This window comes from Mustela nigripes, chromosome 13 (genome assembly GCF_022355385.1).
Source record: "Mustela nigripes isolate SB6536 chromosome 13, MUSNIG.SB6536, whole genome shotgun sequence".
Taxonomy (NCBI): domain Eukaryota; kingdom Metazoa; phylum Chordata; class Mammalia; order Carnivora; family Mustelidae; genus Mustela; species Mustela nigripes.
The window spans coordinates 134,876,341-134,898,126 of record NC_081569.1 but is presented as its reverse complement, the minus strand read 5'-3'; the positions used below and the strand labels follow the sequence as shown (position 1 = coordinate 134,898,126).

At 49.5% G+C, this 21,786-nt stretch overlaps 1 protein-coding gene across 7 annotated transcripts in view; it reads right to left on the bottom strand.

Moving 5' to 3' along the window:
• Positions 1-11,405: 11,405 nt before the first annotated feature.
• Positions 11,406-21,786, bottom strand: part of UNC79 (unc-79 homolog, NALCN channel complex subunit) — a 238,398-nt gene continuing 228,017 nt past the window's right edge. For all 7 annotated transcript variants that reach the window (XM_059373859.1, XM_059373862.1, XM_059373863.1 and 4 more), the window contains 2 exons: positions 14,313-14,354; positions 11,406-12,628 (listed from right to left, as the gene is read on the bottom strand). In XM_059373859.1, the coding sequence (XP_059229842.1) occupies positions 12,428-12,628; positions 14,313-14,354 (243 nt within the window). In that variant the 3' untranslated portion in view covers positions 11,406-12,427. The remainder of the gene's footprint in view (positions 12,629-14,312; positions 14,355-21,786) is intronic.

The following is a 21,786-nucleotide window of genomic DNA, read 5'->3' as shown; positions in this document are numbered from 1 at the left end:
TAGCTGTAAAAATATAGACATATATATTATATATCGTTATATATATATATATATATATATATATATATTTAAAGAGATCTCTATCTATATAAAATCACTGTACTCTGCGAATCTGTACAAAGTCTGATTCCAACAGCCCGGGTGGTGCGCTCTCTAACGCATGAATGTGCATTCCCTGAGATCTGCCTTCCTGACGTGTGCCCAGCGCACACGGCGACAGAGCTCTCGTCCGCAGGAGCTCTGTCTCCATGGACAAGCATGAAGTCCGGGCCGTCTTGTCCACCAGCGAGCCGCTCCTGTGGATTTTGTGCAAAGACCACCTCAGGAGCAGGACCGGCGGTGCCGGGGTGGAGAGGCAGGCTGGATGTTCTTTACATGGAAGAAAGTACCATGCCTTTTTTATTTTCAGTAAAAACGTACTTATAAAGAGGACTGTCTGTTGTCTTCCGTGGCGGGGGGAGGGGGGCGGGGGAAGGAGAGAGCGGGCTGGGGGGGGGGTGCTGTGCTCTTTTCTTGATGTTCTGCTGTAAACCCAGGGCGGGGCTCGGGGACTTGCTGGCCTTATTTCCATATGGTTTTATCAGAATACCCTGAGGCCGGCACTGATGGGGACTCTAGGGTACCAATCAGCTCCTCCTCCCCCCAGGCAGCCATCTTGATCTTTGACTCCATTGGCAAGAGGGTGACCAGTTGGCCCAGGGTGCCAGGCAGACAGGACAGGCCAGTTACCCTAACTTGCAGAGGGCTCATGGGAATCACAGGGGCCAGAAGCGGCGGGCTGCGCCAGAGGGGAGATGGGTCAGGCCTGCAGCCTCCTACTCGGTCCTTCACTGGGTCCAGAGTTCAGCACCCCGGCCCCAGAGTTGGTTGGCAGCTCCCCATCACCTGCCCAGTGGCTGGGAGCACCCTGGTGGGGCCTGCCCTGCGCCTCCAGGCAGAGGAGCCCACAGAGCGCAGACCGGCCCCAGGCTCCCCTGCTCCCCGGACCTGATGGAGTGGAGTGTGGGCTGCTGCTGGGGCTGCCAGTCCCCCTTTCCCACCAAAAGCAACCCCTTCTTCCCAGCACCTCCGATGGGCCCGAAGCAACGGAGAAGGTGTTGTCCCTGCGGCAGTGGTGTCCCCTGTGGAGGGGTGAAGAGCCGGGCTGGAGTGGAGCATGACAGCCAAGGGCGCGTAGACACCAGGGGTGGGTGGGGCAGGAGTCTGAGCCCAGACAGGCGTCTCTAGCCACCAGGCACTGAGGCGGACCCCTACCCAGGCCATTCCCCTTGGTGGGGGTCGTGCGGGCCCCGTGCCCCTCCCCCGGGCTTTCCAGGTTTCAGCCTTATCTCGGTGGCAGCAACAGAGAGGACCCTGTGTGCCCAGAGCGGGGGGGCCAGAGGTCTCCCCACCCCTGCCCCAGCCCGGAGGGTGGTCGGCTGAGGGCAGGGCTCTGGGGACAGGGCCACAGAGGGGAGCCACGGAAGCACCATCCGAGACCCCGGAGTGCCCACCCACCCTCCAGCCTGGGATTCCCTGAACTGCTGTTTGCCGAAACTTGACACAGGTCCTGGCACACAGCCAGTGGTGGCCATGAAGGCGCCTGCTGTCACTGCTGTCATTCAGAAAAGGCTGCCATCAGCCTGGAGAAACCCTCTGCCCAGCAGCCGCCCGCACGGGTCCCCTCTGAGAGGGACACCTCAGACCCTGGGCGTGCTCCTGTGTGTTCCCGCCTGGCCGCAGCTGCCGCAGTAAGGCCAAGGCCCCCAGGGCATGAGACAGGGGAGCCGCAGGCCAGGCCCTGAGCCCCAGAGGCAGCCTGGGGACAGAGCAGGGCCCGCCTGCCCGGGGGGCGAGGGGAAGGGCAAGTGCAGGACCCTGGGGAGCAGCACCGACCTCTCCTGGGGGCCACCTCCCAGACCAGCTCAAATCTGTGGGGCTTCTGGCTGCTTGTCCCGGCTCTGGTATCCAGTCCGGCCCCCTGCCAGCCTCCCACCTCCTCCCCCTCTGTGTCCTGCTCCTGCCACCGAGGCGGTGGGACCTGCTGTGTCTCTGTTCACTACCCCCGCCTCCTTCTCCTTCCCTCCCTGCACCGCGCAGGGAGAAACATCTAGAACACAGTTCCATGAGGAGGCTTAAGCAGCTGCGCTCTGTCCCAAGTGGTGGCCTAGCTCCTGACCCAGCCCCTGGACCACTCACCTCCCCTGCCGCCCCTTCCCTTGACTGGGCACCGGCGCCAACATCAGCCCCAAGGAAAGTTCCAGACAAATTCCTTGACGTCGGTCTGCAGCAGGCTGTCCGTCCCCAGCACCAACACAGCCACCCGGTGGGGGCTGCACACACCATTCCGTGCTGTTCCTAGGTGGCCACGTCTCCCCTGCTCTCTCTCAGAGGCTGCCTCCTTCTAGAACACAGGGAACACAGCCACAGGTGCACAGAGCCAGGTGGCTTCGCCTGGCTCGGTGCCCCCAGCCCTGCACATGTAGCTCCTACTCGCTTCTATGGAGACTTCTGGTTGGCTTCTGCTCTGCTGTCTGAACCCTCGAGCCCCCGGAGAGCCTGTGTCCACTCAGACCCTAGGGGTTGACCATGCTGTCTCTTGGGGACTCAGAGAAACAAGATGGGGCCCTGCCTCACAGAAGCAGTTTGGCGGTAGGGATGGACCCGAGATGTGCACGTGCACAGTGACCCCAGTGCAGAGACCGAGGGACACCCCAGGCCACCTACTCAGCGCTTCAGAGGCGTTACCTCTTTTTACTCGACGGGCAAACCCGCGGGGCATGGAGGTTGTCCCTATTTTATAGGTAAGTAAATTGAGGTTCAGACAGGTTAAGTGACTTACCAAGGGTCAAAAAAGCTGTCTGGGGCAGAGCTGACATTCAAATCCAGTTCTCTGTAGCTACAAGTTCTAGGCCTTTCCAACCCAGGCAGGCTCTCAAATTCCAAACGATCCTTTCCATCTTGATTTACACCCAGTGATTTTCCCAGTCTGTGGGAAGCAAACAGGACACTCGGGCTCTCCTGCCCCTGGGAACCAGAGACAAGGATGGATAGATCAGACATGAGTCGGTTCCTATGTGACTTCTCGTAAGTGCCTTCCCCTCTGAGAGCCTTGGTTTTCACTCCTAGAAAATGGGCATGGTACGTCCTGGCTGGCCACCTCCCTAGGATGTGCACATGGAAGGGACTGGAGTGGCCCCAGCAACACCAGATCATCCTTCTGTCTGTGGGTGGCCATCAGGCACCGAGAGGGTCTTCCTGGAATGGCTTCTCCAGGGTGGGGACTGGAAGCAGAATCCTGCACCCCTACGCTTGTTCCCGTCATTCCAACTGCCTTTTGGGCACTGTCACTATTGCCTTGGCTGTCATGGTTGGTCATTCAGAGTCATTCCCTTGACACAAGTCCCTGGCTTCCCGCCCGCACGCCACACCCCTATTTCTCCCAGCAAGTGTCCTCATAGGTCCTTTCCTATCAACTAACCTCAGCCAAGGATCATCTCGGGCCAACAGAGAGGTTCTTCCAGTGGTGAACCCCAAAAGGAATGGGGTCCAGGCTTCATCTCTGTCCTCGCAAGAACTTCTTGAGTGAAAGCATCCTCCTGTCTTTGTCAAGGAAAATGCCAAAACCTTGTCCCATCCGTTCCCTAAGGCATTAAGTGTCTACCTAACTCATAGCTAGAGGGACACTCGGCAATTCCTCCTGGAGCCAAGACCTGCTCTGAGGTCACGTGCCGCCCCTATCATTGAAACTAGAAGATACTGGAAACTTTTCTGTGTCGCTCCTTGAAGCCGCCCCTACACCTCTTAATTTAAAAACAGATGTCCGGGCGCCGGGGTGACTCAGTGGGTTAAGCCGCTGCCTTCGGCTAGGGTCATGATCTCAGGGTCCTGGGATCGAGTCCCGCATTGGGCTCTCTGCTCAGTGGGGAGCCTGCTTCCCTCTCTCTCTCTGCCTGCCTCTCCATCTATTTGTGATTTCTCTCTGTCAAATAAATAAAATATTTAAAAAAAAATAAAAAATAAAAACAGATGTCCTCCTTTCCAGACTCTCCGACACGCAGGGATCATGACATTCTGAACAGGGGGTTCCTAGAAGGGCCAGGCCCTGTCCCCAAAGAGAGGGGCTGCGATGGAGGCCTTCCAGGCTGGAGATCCTCTGCTCGTGTGGGGCTGCAGCCAGAGCAAGCCCAGCCCCAGGAAGGGCACGTCTCGCCTAAGGGTGGTGACAGCACAGCCCCTGTGCAGCCGTCGGTGAGGTTGCTCGGAAGCTGTCCTCCAAGAGCAGGGCTGAGGAAGGTCCGGAGCTGGGGCACGTGTGCTGTGAACTTCCAGGTGCGGCCGGTTTAAAGGCCACTGACTTTTGTCTGGAGGTTTGAGCTTAACCTTTCGAGCAAGACAAATGCTCAGTGGTTTGCATCTCCTTTAGGAGAACTTAATTTTTCTATTTCACTTTTTATGTCAAACTTCAAAAAAGGAGTAGAGTCAGCGTGTCTGGATCCTGGGACAGCAGACTAGGGGTTCAGAGCCTACATTTGGGTTCGCAGCCCGTTAATGAGAAATGACGCTATTGCCACCGTCGCGGGTGGTGAGAAGAAAGGTGCTGGGCACCACGGCTGACCTGCCCCCCCCCCCACCTGCACTCCGCCTCGGTCAGTCCTCCAGCAAGCTCATCCAGGCCCGAGGCTGCCAATCCCCCCATAGGCACCGATGCCAAGCGCGCACGTCCAGCCTCAACTTCCCTACTCACTTCCCGTGGCTCCCTTCCTGTGTCCAGGTCTCTCGTCGCAGCCACACGTGACTCTTAGCTCTCCCTCCACCACCCCACAACATCCCAACTTCCTCGTCTCCACCGATGACCTCATCGACCACCACCACTTAGCGCGCAAACCCTGACGGTCATGTTTCCACCTCCGTGCCTTGCACCAGGGGCTGATTAATCAGTAAGTCCTACCATGTCCATTTCTGAAGCTCTGAGCTTAACCAGCTTAACTCCGCTCCCCACCCCCCAGTCCGAGCCCCCACCACCTTCCACCTGGACTCCAGGGAGAGTCCCGCCCTCGGTTCCCTGTTTCTGCTCCTGTGGCTCCCGCAAAAGCTGGGGTGATCTTTACAAAATGCATGTCAGATCATAGGTGAGTTAAAAACCTGCCTGCAACTTCTTCCACAGTTGTAATAAAACCCACACTCCCTCCCCTGGCTCACACATTGGTCCTCTGGCTCACCAGGTCCTCTACCTGGTATGGGCTTCTCCGCACCCCAACCCCCAACCCCTTCTGTTGGTCCCCCGCCCCTCCGCTCAACCACCCTGGCCTTCCTGCTGCTCCTGGAGTGCCAGCTGATGTCCTTTCAGTCACTTTCCCCAGCGGTCACTGTGTGGCTTTCTTGGGTCCCCTGCTCATTGTCCCTTCTACTACCTTGTTAATTTCCGTATAGAAGTTCTTAGCCCAAGGGCCCGTGCTGACTCCTGTGCTTACTGCCTTTCTCCTCCTATTAGAACAGAAGGTGCCTTACCATGGCCCACCCTGCTGTCCAGTCTTATTCGTGGCCAAATCTCCAGCCCCTCAAACATTGCCTGGCACAAGAAATATTTGTGGAATTAATTAACTGAGTAATGGTGGGTTACAAATTTAATTTAGCACCATAGATGCATAAGGAAAAAAATACAGCCTTTTATTGCACATAACTCTTCAGAGTCCCCCCGCCCCACCATTGGGGGTCAGGGTGGGAGAGGTAGAAAAACCCGGATTTGCAAACTGATGGCATTCAGGCCTCTTCTTGTTTAGCTAGTCTCTTCGGGAGGACTCTGTCTCCTGGACGGATGCTCAGTCTTCATGCCATCTTGCCAGGCCTGCACCCTTCTAGAAGACACCCAGGTGGACCCCGGAGCAGGTGTCTAGGGTCTCTCGGGCTGAGGGAGCCGAACGCAGATGGAGCGGTCGAGGTCCTGGCGGGTCCGGGGGCCGGCTTGGGCTGCTTCCCCAACAGATGACTGCAGGACTGTACTGGGCCCTTCTAGTCTCTGTGGGTGAGCTTCTGTCCCGCCACGGCTCCAGAGGCAAATGTCTGGACTGCAGCAATCTCTTCTGACCACGGGGACTCTGGAGTCTGTACCGGCGAACAGGGGGTGAGAGGGCTGGGGTTCCGGGGGGCTGGTTCTGATAGGAACTTCTCTGCAGCCGAGCCTTCTCCGGACCCACGTTTTCCATGGTGCCAGGCTGGAAAATGTGGTTTCCTGGAGAAGAATAAAGAACATATCCATTGATTATTTTCAAAATAAGATCCCCCTTACAACACAAGGATGTGTTCCTACTGTGTGAGGTTCAGAGGACGACAGGATCTGCCGTGGGGAGGATTCCCCATCTCTCCTTCAAGCCGAGAAGCGTGGAGGGAGCCTTGAGTCACCATGCGAAGCCCGGCAGGGACGGCCGCACTCAGAACTGGAGGCGAACTCCCGTTGCGAGCTGTGATTTCGTTCCAGCAAAACAGCAGCTGTCACGCGGCATTACAGTCGGAAGGCTACGAGGCTGCGAGAGCGTTGGGTGCTGAGCACGCCTAGGAGTGGCGAGCGTTCCTTGGAGGTTGGCCGCCATCCTGGGTTACGGCTGGCTCTGTGCTAGGTCCCCGACACACGTCACCTCACTTGCTCTCTGCAAACCGGCTGCAAGGGAGGAATTACCATCTCCATTGGGCTCTTGATAAAATGGAGGTTTAGCAAGATCAAGTGACGTGCATGGAGTCAGAGGACCGGTCCACGGCCACGTTTCCAAACGACCTGGCTGTCGAGACTGTCCTGTGTCCCCATCCTTGACATTGACATCCACCCGGCCTGGCCCTCAACCCCATCCATGGTGAGCCCTCTGGGTGGCAGGCTCTGGGTACGCCCCACTGTCTGGAGCAGGCCCGATCCCCCTCTGGCGCGCACCCTCCCTCCCGCCATGCACCCCTGGCTCAGCGGTGTGATTGTCCTCACCTGGAGTGTTTCTGTCCTTCACGCTTGATTACTTGCTGGTTCCTTTCTTTTCCAAGTGGCCACTTGAAGGAGAGGAAATCAGGGCTTCTGCCAGGCAGCCCCGGGAGGCTCCCCTCTCCACCGGCCTGCTGGTGGGGGCCTGTCTGGACTGCATAATTAAGAAGCCAGCTCTTTGTTCAGCCAAATCCGAGGCTTCTGCCAATGTCCTGCTCGCCCTGCCGCAAAGAGCTGGAACCAGGGCCTCACCCGGCACCACCTGCTGACCTCCGGTTCTCGGGGGCTGGGAGAAACCGGGAGGCAGCAGGTGGGGGGATCTAGCCCTGACCCAAAGTGAGGTCAAGCGGATAGGTGGGCGTGTGGACGGGCAGGAGCCCCAGCCAGCAGCTGTGCAGGTGGGGGCAGAGGAATGACACCGGAGGGACGGGCAGCAAGGCTGCTAGGGGCTGAGAAAACAGCCCCAAGTCCTACTGCACTGCCGGCTTGCGGATGGAGCCCATAAAACAGGAGGTCAGTCTTAACTGGGTGGCAAACTCACACACCCGCCCGACAGGCGAATGTGGGAAGCCAGCAAGACAGATTTTGCCGAAAGGCTTTTGGGGTCTTCCTGCTTGGGAGGCAGAGATCAGTAGCGGGACCTGTGTGCGCCATCACAGAGATTTCAAACCAAAACGAGAAATGAAAAGTTGAAGCTCATCCAATTAAACGTGCTGTGGGCCAAGGTCAACCAGTAGGCCAAGGTCTGCCAGGTGGTGACTTTGGGTCCACCGTATTCTACCTTGTCTGTCAGGTGAGTAGCAAAAGACTCTGTCATTAACTCCCCGATTATGTATTAGAAGGAACTAGGGGTTTTGGAGGTATTCTATTCTACGTCTTACTGAGTGACTTTTGTTAAGTATTGTCTCTCTGGGCCTCGGTTTCCTCATCTGTAACATGGGGCTGATAACGGAAGTGCCTTCCTCCCGTCACTTTGTGACAATGAGATGAGATGCTCTATCTGCAGCCCTCCTGTAACCCTGCAGCGAGGGTTACGATGACCTGGAGACGGGTGTCTGCAGGGCTGAGCCAGCTCCCGGCAGGCCCCCAATCTAACGATTCATCACCATGCTCTTCAATGCATACATTTTTATTCTTTACCATAGAACTATTATATTAAGTGGAAAACTAAATGAATTCCCTAAAGCAAAGGAGAAAATATCTTATCAGAAGGTGACGCTGGCTTGATGGGAATTTATGATAAATGATCACTAAACAGAAACATCAAGATACAGCTGCTCCCAGGGAAGCCCTCAGACTTCTCCACCCCACACTCTTGGCCCATGTGAGCCCAAAGAGCAGAAAAAGCAAAGAGACATTAACCTTTACTCAGGGGAGCACTGACATGAAGTCAGACGCCATTTGGTCCTAATGCTAGTATAGTCAGTTGCATGACCTTGGAGAAGTCATATAACCTCTGGGCCTCAGTGACCCCATCTGCAAAATGGGAATCACAATGTAGGGGGCGCCATGAGGAGAAAGGGAAAACTGTGTAAAGTACTCAGGACTTAGTAGACACTCAATCCATGATGGCTCTCTGGGCTTCTCTCAAACCCTCTTCAAGAGGCTTCCTGCATGTCGCTCCTGTCAGTGGAATAAACCAACCAGCCTTTTATGAATAAGACTTCAGCCACCTCCGAAAGGGATCAGCTCTTACGAAAACATGGTCTGGTACTAGTCCACGGAGCTCCAACACTTCCATTACTGTCAAAGCACTCCATCTGCCGAATATACACATTTGCAAATTACTTCTACTAAAGGAGTAATGCGACATGATCTGCGCTGTCCAGTTATCTTCAGGAGCCCTTCAGCCCCAGCTCAGGAGAAAGTCTTGGTGAATAACCCATCTTCTCCAGTCTGATACAATCCTTATTTGGTCTGCAGTAGCTTCGAAATGGAGCCGTTGCAAGCACTTGACCTCAGATGAAACCCTCTGGGAAGAGATTCAGTGAAAACATCCCGGCGACGGGGAGAAGGACAGGGTTGCAAAGAGAGGAATCCTGCACGGTGAAGACGGGCCATCCTTGGCTATCGCTATCACGTTTGCCTTTATGGCCTTGTAGGTCTTGCTTCTGAGGGACTAGCTGGAGGAAAAAACCAGGTGAATCTGCAGCTGTGAGCCGTCCCCCCGAATGGTCTTCCTAAGGCGACCCTGGTCTTCCTGGCAGTCTCTTAGTGCCTTCACAGTCTTCTACCCATGCGCGCTTTCCATCACCCAGGCGCTGGGTAGATAACTCCATTTATAGATAAGGAAAAGCAGATGTCCAGAGGTTTAAGAACTTGTCCGAGGTCACCCAGCTAGTAAGAGGCATGTCCATTGCACACAATCATAGAATCTACACATTTGCAGATTTGGGCTCAGTCTCCCCTTGGGTATCTCAGAATGTTCCGTTCGCACTCTGAAGTCAGTAGGATTCCGCAGCCAAGGGAGAACTGAGCCTATGCCTTGGCCCTTCTCCAAGCCAATGATCCTTACTGGCCAACTCTGGATCAGGTAAAATTTGTTGGAGTCTCTGTGCCCTCTGCTGCCGTCAGGCTGCCACGTGAGGCTGGGCTGTGGTGGGCAGTAGTTGAGAGCAGAGTCCTTAGGGTTAGATGGCCTGTGGTCAAGTTCCAGCACTGCCTCTCACTAGCCGTGTGACCTTGGGCAAGTAGATTTTCCTCCTAGGCTTTAACACATGAAGAAGAATAGGAAGTCATCACCTGCCCTGCTTACCATGTTCCGGGCATTGCTCTTTCCTCACATTTTTTTATCACCTCAACAACCCTATAAAGTCAAATGCGTCCTTGTCCCCACTGTACTGATGAAGTATTACTGAAATTTCAAAAGCTCTGAGGTGGCAGAAAGCTATGGCCACGTGAGGGTTCGACGCGGTTTCCCTCTGTGGCTAGGGGTTGGCAGGCCAGGGGTCGGCAGACTTTTTCCGTCAAGGGGCAGATGGTCAATAGTTTCGGGCTTCAGAGCCACACATCTCGTTCCAGCTCTTTCGCTCTGCTTTGTAGCACAAATGGGTCACAGACCCCACGTACATGGTGGGTGTGGCTGGTTCTAATAAAACCTTATGAAAACCGGTGGGCTGACCCCCGATCTACGTGAATGGCTTCTCCTCTGATTAATGAGGGACAATCCTGCTCAACTGCCATCTGTCCCTGCTTGTCCTGACTCTTCTTCTAAGAGCCTGAGTCTGACTTGCTGGGGGGTGGGGAGGGTGGCTGACACAAGGCCAGAAAAAGAAGACCACCCTGGGGGATGGGCCGGGGGACAGTGTAGGCCAGAGAAGAAGCGTACTGGTCTGGATAAAGCAGGGAAGTGGCAGCGTCCCAGCAGGGACAGTATTTGGGTCCGCTTGGCAGGACAGCGGGTCACAGTTCTCAGGGGCAAGGAGACAGACCTGCCTGGGTCTGGCCAAGACCCCAGATTGTGACTGGGGTAAAGGAAACATTCGGGGAACCAGACAAGAGGGCTGAGTTGAGGGGTCCTCTCCAGCCCTTTGTGGGGGGGGATACAAATATAAAGAGAAACTGAGGCAGCAGTCCATTGAAAGAGCCGGGGTTGAAGAGCCGCCTGTGGAAGACTTTGGACCTTGTCTATCTACTAGTAGGATAGGGCTGCCTGCAGCAGAACTCAGGATGAATGAAGAGCAGCGTCATCAAACCCCCCACACGGAAAGAAGCCAACGCCTCCACCCCTGGCCTGTTTCCATTACTCCCTCCAGGAATCACTGCCCAAAAAGAAAATGTCACAGTTCAGCCCTTACTGAGCCCACAGGAGAGCTCAGAAAGACCTGTTGCTTAATCGAATCCATTCCGTTCAAGAGACATTAATTAAACTGGTGGTGAGTGCCAGACCCTGGGGATACAGAGACAGGACATAACCTCTAAGCTGTCACAGTTTACAAGTGAGATAAAGACACACACAACTTTTATAGAAGTCAGAACGTTGACGGAAGCATAACTAAGCACAATGGGGAGCGTCCTAGCCAAGGGGGAGGCCTGTCGGAAGAGCTCCTGCGTCAAACAGGAAGAATGATTATTTCTACATCCTTCATCTAGGGACCGACTGGTTCTCCCCAAGTTCTCGTAGGGGTGAAGCTCTACTACCCAGATGTTCTAGAACTCCCGTGAAACAAACATTTGAGGACTTGTTTTCCCCTGAGAAGCATCAGATTTCCCAGCAGAAAAGAGTCCTCTTCATAATAACCAACACAAAAAAAGAAAGAAAAAGAAAGAACATTGCCTCAAGCCCTCAAGGTCCTTCCTGGAGAATAGACCTCAAATAAATTGGGTATCTCTCTTACCAGATGACCCGAAAGAAAGCCTTTTCCTTTCAACAACTGTACTCTAGTTTTCAAGGAAGTTAGAAGTTTTAAAATTTACAAGCCACATATAAACTGATTTTTAAAAAACCCCAGGCTCACAAAGATAATAAAAAAGTGCATTTAATAGCATGTCAATATACAGCTTAAATGTATAGTAAGTCTTCTTGTCAGTGCATTACAGGATAGAGAAGAGAAGTATGATTTGTGAATGCACAGTCAAATGCTAAGTAGAAGTGCTGATAAATCTTGGTGCTCTTACACTATTAAAATCCCGTTTTATGAAACATAACTCCAGGTGCAGTGCTCTGTGCCAGCGTGGGGGGTCGTCTGGTCCAGTACGCAATCTACAGTTCTAAATTGAATTGTATACAAGTGTTAACAAAAGAATAAAATTTATTATTCACAAAACTAAAGTGGTTCTCATTAAGCTTACAAGAAAGTACAGCCTAGAACGAATGAGTTGAAAAATTAGTTTTAAAAATAATAAAACTTACTGGACAGTTTTGGAAAATGATATTATAAAACAAAGAAAAAACAATTGGCACAGTTTAACCACCTAATTTCTAAGTGCACTTTGTAATGGTCCTTGCAACCTGCCACTTTTCCCAGGATAATGACAAAAAGCTTCAGTCAAGTGTCACTGGCTTACGGTGACGGGTTTTGTTTTTTTTTTTTTATTGCATTGCCAAGAGTGGATTTTAAGAAAAAACACTACAAAGGTTTCAAAAACCCTATTTATTCTCTATCATCAAAAATAGCAACGGGGGACTTATACAACTTTTCTGTGAGTACCCACCAGTCTGTTGTTTTTTTATTTTTTTTTCTTAAAAAAAATAGAAGTTAGTTAAAGAAAAATGATTTGGTTTCTTAAAAAATAATGTAAGGAAACACTTAATCAGATATAGCCCAAGGAGTCATCAGAAAGATGTGTAGCAAGAAAGCTTCATTTTTTTGGCCCTCTCCGGCCTTTGCACGTCTTTTTTTTTTTTTTTTTTTTACTAAACTAGAAAGAGAATGTACAGTACCGATATGTTCCCCAACCTGCTTGGATCAAATTGTTTTGTTTTTTTTTTGAAACCCATTATTGCTAAACCAGAGTGTTGACACTGAGAGCCGAGGAGTCCGCTCATAGAGGATAAAACTGAGAGGCCGCGTCCGAGGACTGGATCTCCACCTGGGCCATTTTGAACTGGGTACACTGGAGCCACTTGCGGAGAGCCACGAGGCCGGCGCTGCTCGGGGCCGAGCCAGGCAGTGTCCTTAGGCTGTGGTGGTTCACGTTGTTCTGAATGGCCTGGAGGCGAAGCTGCAGTCCAGCCGATAAGTGCTGTTGAGGAGGGCGAGACAGCGGGTTTAGTTTCTCTCCCTTGACGGTCCGGGCTCCACCCAAGGGAGCACCAGCCCGGGCTTCTCCTGCAGGCAGAGCCCTCCCGTGGGCCTCCAGGGCCGCCGGGCCTCAACACAGAGGCCAGCTCTCACATCTGGCGGCAGACAGGGCGGGGGACGCGGGCCAGGGCCAGGGACTCTAAAGTCACTCTGGCCCAGATCCGTCCACTTAAGGCCATTCCCATCCCGACCCATTCGCCGACAAGCTGGGTGGGGGCAGACACACACACACACACACACACACACGCACGCACGCACGCGCGTGCGTTTGCCATCCCCCAGGAGCCGGTCACCACGCAGGCTCTGCCGCCAGCTCCCAGATCCGAGCTCCTCTGTGGACGACTCTGGGAACAAGGTTTTTCCATCTGTTTGGGGTTTTCCTTTAAGGGTGAGTTAGTGGAGAGTTTAGAACAGAAGTGGGCACATAATAGTTCTTCCTTGCATTTTAATCATGATTATGGTCTCTCTGTTCTCATAGTACTGCCCGAGAAGAGGCCAGGTTGTAAGCTCTGTTGGCCTCGGGTTTCGATTTCCCGATGGCAGAGTTGGGGGGACAAGGGGCAATCTGGAACGAGCCACCGTTTTTACAGGTTTTCAGCAGTGCAGGCACCCCCACCTGTGGCCCCAGATAGCACCAAGACCATGATCCCTGACTCAAAGCCTGAAAGTCCGTGTTGATGGCTGCACTTCTGTCTTGGTGACTGCAGACCTTGAGGTCAGCCCCCTTCTATCCACTGACATCCCTCCCTGATGCTGAGAAGAAAACCAGCAAGAAGGTTTGCATCTCTGCCCCCTGCTTGCCCTGTGCTCCCAGAGTCGTAGACAGAGCCCAGTTCTGGGTGGAGCAGGGGGCTGGCTCCGCCATCATCAGGCCCCAGGGACCCAGGGACCCCGACTAGTCATGGAGGACGTCCGACTCAACAATGACGATGTGTCACTCAAGGTGGGCCCTGGCGATGGGAAACACACTTGGATAGGGTCCTTCCTTCCTGGCTGTGGGGCCCCCGGCTAAGTGACTCTTCTAACTGATTCCCTGTTTCCTCATAGGTAGAACAAGAGGGGCAGGGCCCTTCCCTTCTGGCTCAGTTCTGTCATTCATTCAATGTTAGCGTTTCTTAAAAGAATCCTTCCTGTCACAAAAAAATCCATTTTATTTTTCTTTAAAGTTTATTTAATTGATTTGACCCCCAGCATGGGGCTTGAACTCACAACCCTGAGATCAAGTCGCATAGTCTATGGACCGAGCCAGCCGGGGGCCCCATGGAAAGTCTATTTCAGCGACCAGAAGAGAGCACGGAACATGCCTGGGCTCAGATACACAGGGGTGTCCTCAGAAGGTAGGACAGGACTGTATTCTAGTCAGGACGCGAGACTCGCTCAGACTCGGGTCCCCCCTCCACTCATACCCTCATCCACAGCGGATAGTACGACCGTGGCTCCCGCTGTCCCCTCGGCCTGCGTGCCCGTTCCCTGGCCCACAGAGCCCGTGCTGTGCCACCGCCCTGAGGCCGGGAGCTGGGTGAATTCACCTTTCTCCACAGCAAGTGGAGCGTCAGGGAGGCCTGTTCACGGCCTGACCTTGTCTGCAGGGAGCTGAGCTTCCGGTCCACCCAGGGATGACTTACCTTGATATTTGACTGAATCATTGGCAACCACATAGGTATCAGCTGTGTGGAGAAACACAGAAGTCGTGTTATTCGAATTCTCCATCCCCGCCCCCAGCAGCTTCGGCTACCGCTCGGGAAGGCTGGGCACACAGAACCCCTGTAACATCACCAAAGGGATGGCCCCTGCTGTGGAGTTATCCATTATCGGAAAAACATCTTTCTGAGGCCAGACCCTGCTGAGCCAGTGGCACTGGGAGGTTAATGAGTGCCCCTGCGAGTGCCCGGAACACACGCTCTAGAGTAAATGACTGATTGTCTCTTGAAAGCTACCACACACGGGAAATGAAATGTGTATTTATTTAATTAAATCCTCACTTTCTTGAAATAGCATTTCCTCCATGAGGATCTCTAAACTTGAGTCCCCCGAGTAGGACGGCGACTCTATTTGCCCGTAGTTGTTAAGGAGCACTCCCTGGGAGGTGGCTGAAAAGCTTCAGCGGTATAAAAAACCATGCCCCGAGGTCGCCTGGCTCTGATCTGGAAGGTGGGGGACAGCAAGAGGGACTTGGGCCAGAGGTGTGGACGCAGGCAGGTGGCAGAGGGTCCCCACTCCTGCAGGGAGCAAGGCGCTCAAACTGCAGGCGTGTGGGGGCCTCGCCCTCCTCCGGCCCCTCTGGTCCACCCGACCCCCTTTGCTGTGTCTTTCCTTGGCGCTCACAGGATGTCCAGCCCAAGGGCCTCCAGCAGTGGCTCTCCTCTCCCTGCTCTGATCCCTCAGCCATGGTTCAGCCCTCTGGACTGTAAGGTCACGTAAATCTGGAAGTCTGGGACAGAATGGTGTTTCCCAGAGGGTGCTCCACAGCTCAATTGGTGGGTTTAAATGGGGGGGCAGGGGGTGTACTGGTTTCGGTACGTTTGTAAAGGCTAGACACGGTACTGCTCAGATCTCTAACACCCGAATATGCGTCTTATTTCTCCACTCTGCGTTCCTTCCGACCCTCTCCTCCTGTTCAGTAGAGGAGTACAGTGGCCATGCACTCAACCGTGCCCTCCCCAGACAGACGCTGGAGTCCCTACCCACACTGCCTCAGAATGTGACCGTATCTTGAAGAGGGATCGATGCAGAGGTAATGAGTTAAGATGAGGTCATTCTACGGTAGGGTGGGCCCCTCATCCAATATAACTGATACTCTTAGGGAAAGGGGAAAATCTGGACACAGGCCCGCTCACCGACAGAACCCCATGCAAAGATGAAGGCGGAGATCTACAAGCCAGAGAACGCCAAAGATTGCCCACCAATCCCCAAAGTGAGTTCGGGGGAGGATGCAACAGGTTCTCCCACACAGCCCTCAAAAGGAACAACTCTGCTGACCCCTTAAGCTGGGACTTCTGGCTTCCAGAACTGTGGGGTAAGAAGTTTCTGTGTTTCAGCTGCCTAGGCCATGGGACTGTCCCAGCAGCCCTAGCCACGAATACAGGGGCACACTCCACGAGGCGAGGCCCACAGGTGGCGGAGTGCAGAGGGAGGTGGAGGTGGGAGGGATTCAGGTGATGCTGAAGCCTGAGGTTCTCAGGAGGGGGGTCACGAGAAACAAGTTTAGCAAAGTGGAGGGGAGGCCCTTCACCACCCACCTATGATGACCTGCGACTGTTTCCAAATCTAGTATAACTTCTGAAGAGGGGAGCCCCATTCACTGCAAGCGGAACTGGGCTCCAGAAAGATCATCATGGCAGCAATCTGCAGACTAGGGTGAGGAAGGGTGTGAAGAGTGGAGACTGGGGGCCAGGGGGGTGGAGCACACTGCCTCGATGGTCCAGGTAAGACCAGGGGTAGCTTTGGAGAGGAAGAAGGGTGATGCCTGCAGACACAATCTGAGAGACCCCTGGTCTGCTCTTTGGAGCCAGGAAAAGAGCAGAAGCTGAGGTTTCCATCCTGGGCAAACTGGAGGGGCTGTGCCAGGAGGAAAATGAAAGAACCAACAGGAGGCCTGCTGGGATGGGGGACAGTGTACCAATAACCTCTCTGTTCACTAGTCACGGCCACAGGCTGCCACATTCATTTAGCTCATCAACACACACACACACACACACACACACACACACATACACACACAACTTGGTGAAGTGAGAAATTACATTTCTCTCTATGCTCTTCCTCCCAAGACTCAATCTGGCTATTGTTTTGCTTTGAGCATTCTGTCGAGATGTACAGTTTGCTCGTTTCACTGGCACTGACGCTCACTCATAAACACAGCCACGCATCACTCTGTCTCTAGCATGAATGTTGTGTTTGGAACAGTGTATGGTGTAATTGGACTAAAACTCAAAATATCAGAAAATACAAAATTTTTTTTTTAATCAGAAAGCGACATTTTCTCCCTGCTTCCTCCAACCACCAACCTTTATAACTAACTGGGATTACAAAGGTCAGTGGCAGATAAAGCTATGCTCTCTGGCCATTAGCAGGACTGGCTCATGTAAACATTCTGATTGGGAAAAAATAAACTAGTCTGACCACTTCCTCTCCAATGTCTATAAAGAAAAAAACAAAAACAAAACAAAGAAAAACAACTCTAAGGGTCCTAGTGTCTACAAACTTTTGTTGAGTTTTGACCTATTTAATAAGGAGCAGGGCCATATGCTTCTGGGTATTTAGGAAAGACCCAAACTAAGCTCCTGTTAAGATCCTGAGGGACCAAGCAGAGTAGGAGCCAGGAAGCACTGAGTACACTGACCCTGGGTGGACACCTTTCCCGGAGCTATTCCTGGGGCTCAAAGCCTATATGAGGCAATCCAGGCAAATAGTGAGGTTGGTTTTTGAAGTGTCTTTGCTATTAGCCCATTTATGAAACATGTGACCATATCATTCTAATCTATATCTGCAAAGGACCTTCAGGTTTGTCATTTTTGAATCTCCTGACTAAAGCCTTCAAGTTAAATCTCATTATTGATAGCATTATATAATCTAACAGTCATCCTATTTCAGGAATGCTAATTTGACTTACTGAGTAACATTCATTTCCATTCCCTTTTGCTAGTGGCTCCTACAAAGCTGTCAGTAAGAATTAGATGTTATTTATTCTGGGTTCTGTAATGTGATAATAAAGTTGGCTGGGGTTTTTTCCCTCTTCAGAAATGATTTCCAGAAAACTGAAGGACATTTAAAAAAATAAGTTGTTTTTCACCAAAATAAAAGTGATACTTTTCCTCTTATATTGCTTTATGCTACAGGATAAAGATTTTCTGCTCAGGTAAACTACATTCATTTCACTCCATGCTTGTTCCAGTTCTCAAAACTAAAAATAGGTGTGAAACTTTCTTCTTCAGCAAAGATGGAGTAACAAAGACCAGATTTACCCTCCTGCCTGGAACAATTAAAATTTCAGATAGAGTATATGAAACAGTGGTTTTTAGACCCTGGGCATCAGGGCAGTTCAGTGATCCCCAAGGGAGAGGAAACAAGGTAAGCCCTACAATTATCCTAGCTTACTGCCTAGAAAGCTTGCAGGACCTGGACAGAGCCTGTCTGTCTTCCTGAGTTAAAGAGCTGGATCAGGGAGCCCAGAGAGGCCGAGGTATGTAGTCTGTCAGGCAGAGTCCTGGAGAGGATGGAGCTGCACAGAAAGAGAGAAAGACAGCAAGAGAGAACTCTGAAGATCTGTAAAAGGTTCCCCTTGAGTCGTCAGCCACACACTGACCAGTGCACACACGTGAGAAAACTACCCAAGGCTGAAGAAAAAAACAACCCCAAAAGATTAGAGTGGTGACCACACAGTGCCAACAAGAGTTGGTATTCCCACAAACTAGTGAGAGTGGGCAATTTTTTAAAAAATTTGAATTCTTTCTTTTTAAAAAGATTTTATTTATTTGACAGATAGAGACACAGCGAGAAAGGGAACATAAGCAGGGGGAGTGGAAGAGAGAGAAGCAGGCTTCCCGTCTAGCAGGGAGCCTGATGTGGGGCTCGATCCCAGGACCCCGGGACCATGACCTGAGCCGAAGGCAGATGCCCAATGTCTGAGTCACCCAGGTGCCCCTACTTTAAATTCTTTAACTAACAGAGTATCAAGTACAATACTCAGAAGGCTATTACTTAGTGGTGAAGAAACATTAGCTCTAGATGGAGTGCAGCTCTGATCACCTGACAAGGCTTAAAAGCAAGTATCAAAAGGAAAAAACTACCTAAACAATTTAACAATATCACAGAACACAGCTCAAAAAATATTTTTTAGCGATACAAAAATATCCAGCACCCAAGAAAGTCAAATTCAAAATGTCAAGAATGAAATAAAAAATTACCAGGCATGCAGAGAAACAGAAAAAGATGACCTATAATGAGAATAAAAATCAATCAATTGGAGGGGCGCCTGGGTGGCTCAGTTGGTTAAGCATCCAACTCTTGATTTCGGCTCAGGACATGATCTCAGGGTTGTGAGATCAAGCCCCACATTGGGCTCTGCCCTGGGCATGGAGCCTACTTAAGATTGTCTCTCTGCTTCTTCCTCTGCCAGGCACACCCCCCAAAGTAAATAAAAAGAAAAGAAAAAATGAAAAAGAAAAATAATCAATCTATTGGAAAAGATCTCAAAATGATACATATAACAGAATTAGTAGAGAAAGACATTAGAACAGTTATTATAACTATATTTAATATGGTAAAGAAGGTAAAGGAAATCCTTAGTATGTCAAGTAGAGGCATAGAAGGAAATATTTAAAGAAACAATAGTTGACATTTTCCAAATATAAAGAAAACTATAAATCTATAGATCCAGGAAGCCCCACAAACCCAAGCATAAGAAACATGAAGAAAACTATACTCAGGTGTTTCATCATCAAATTACTTAACAATAATGGTGAAGAGAAAATCTTAGAAGAAGCCAAAAAAAAAAAAAAAAAAAAAAGAGAGAGAGAGAGAGAGAGAAAAGGACATACCATACTACATACAGAAGAAAAAAATTAGAATAATAGAGATTTCTTGTTGGAAACAATAAAAGCAAGAAGACAGTAAAGGAGCGACATCTTTGAAGCACTGGAAAAAAATTCAACTTTAGAATCTAGAATTCAATACCCAGTGAAAATACCTTCCAAAAACAAAGGCAAAGTACATACTTTCTCATGTAAAAGAGCAAAGGAATCAATGACCAGCAGACCTGTGTAAGAAATGGTAAAGGAGGGTGCCTGGGTGGCTCAGCTGGTTAAGGGACTGCCTTCAGCTCAGGTCATGATCCCAGAGTACTAGGATGGAGTCCCTCATTGGGCTCTCTGCTTAGTGGGGAGTCTCCTCCCTCTGACCTTTTCCCCTTTCATACTCTCTCTCACTCTCTCTCTCAAATAAATAAATAAAATCTTTTTAAAAAATAGTAAAGGAAGTCATTTGAGCAGAAGAAAGATAAAAGGAGGGGAAAAGACCTGAAAATGGCAAGTATAAATAAGGCAATAATAGCAAATATAAATAAATACTGAAAAAAATGTTAAGTCTCTAAGAGATAATTGACTGCCTAAAGCAAAAACAATAAGAGTGTGTGGTTTGGTTTATAACATATGTGGAAGTAAAATGGATGACAGTAAGAGCACAAAGCCAAGGATGGAAATCCACCTACATACACAAAGTGGTATTTACTGGAAGGTAGACAGTGATAAGTTAAAAATGTATACCATGAACTACAAATCAGCCACACAAAAAAACAACTAAAACATACAGCTAATAAGATAACTAAAGAACACATGTCTACTTCTAAATAACCCATGGGTAAAGAAGAAACCAAAAGGGAAATTAGTAAATATTTTGAATTGAATGGAAATGAGAATATCTGGAAGAATGCAGCTAAAGGAAGAAATTTAGAGCACTAAACATTGATGATAGTACAGAAGTTTCTCAAAATAACAACCTAAGCTTCCTTTTCCTTAGAAGAGGAAATTATAGCCAAAATTTAATCGTTAACATCTCAATGCAGCAGAAAGTAAATGGAAAAAAAAAAAAGAACAGGAGACAAAGAACAGATGGAAAATACAGAAAACAAATTGCAAGATGATAGTGTTAGACCCAACAATGGCACAAAACACATTAAATGCAGATGGTTTAAAGACACCCCCCCCCCAATTAAAAGGAAGGAATTGTCAGACTGGATTTAAAAGAAATGCAACATCTAGCTACGCTCTGTCTGTAAGAAATATACTGTAAACATAAAGTCACAAATAAGTTAAAAGTAAAAAGATAGAAAAAGATATACCATCCTAACACTAGTCAAAGAAAAACTATACTGCCTTTATTAATATCAAAGTACTGTTCACAGCAGAGATGATTACTGAGGATAAAGACAGCCCCTGAAGAATTCATTTCATCAGAAGGACCTAATAATCTTAAACATTTATGCATCTTATAACAGAGATTCACAATACATGAAGCAAAAACTGGTAAACCTGAAAAGATGAATAAACAAACCCACAAGAGATTTTCAGATACCCCTTTCAACAGAGATATTTCAATACCTCTTTCTCAGTAATAGAATAAGTAGATAAAAGGAACGACATCAAAGACTTGGACAACACTACCAATAACCTTGAACCAAGCAGCATAGGACACTATACCCAACAATAGCAGAAGACACATTCTTTCCAGTGTGCACAGGGCATGTACCAACACAGCCTATAAAATCAGTCTCAATAAATTAAAATGACTGAAATGATATACAGTATGTTCTCAGACCACAAACAGGAACTAAAAACCCATTAACTAGAAAATCCTCAAATATTTGGAAACTAAATAATATGTTTCTAAGTAACCAAAAATGAGTCAAGAAAAGAAAGAGAAAAGGAATTTAGAAAGTATTTTGAACTGAATGTTAATGAGAACACAACATATCGCATTGTGGGATGCCACTAAACCAGTGCTTAGAGGGAAACTTATAATAGATGAGAGTGAATTAAAGCTAAAGTAATCAGAAGGGAGAATATAATAAATAGAATTCAATGAAACAAAACACAGAAAATCAGTGAAAACAACTCAAAAGCTGGTTATTGTTGTTTTTCAATCAAAAACTCACCAGAATTCATATGTCTCTATACAGACTGACTAGAAAAAAAAATGTCACAAATCACCAATGTCAGGAATTAAAGAGGTGGCATAACTACTGATCCTACAGCTCTTAAAAGCATATTATGAACAACTTCATGCCAATAAAATTGACTACTTTGATGAAATGGACAAATTCTTTGAAAAACATACACTACCCCAAAGATCACTCAAGAATAAGCAGAAAATCTAAACAGCCTAATATCTATTAAAGAAATTGAATCTATAAGTTTAAAACCCTTCTGCAAAGAAAATTTTAAGCCCAATTCTATCAAATATTCAAGGGAAAAATAACACCAAATCTATACAAAACTTTTTCATAAAACAGAAAAGGAGGAATACTTCCCAAATCACTCTATGAGGCCATCATTACCCTGATACCAAAACCCAAAATATTTATTGCTAGAAAAAAAAACTACA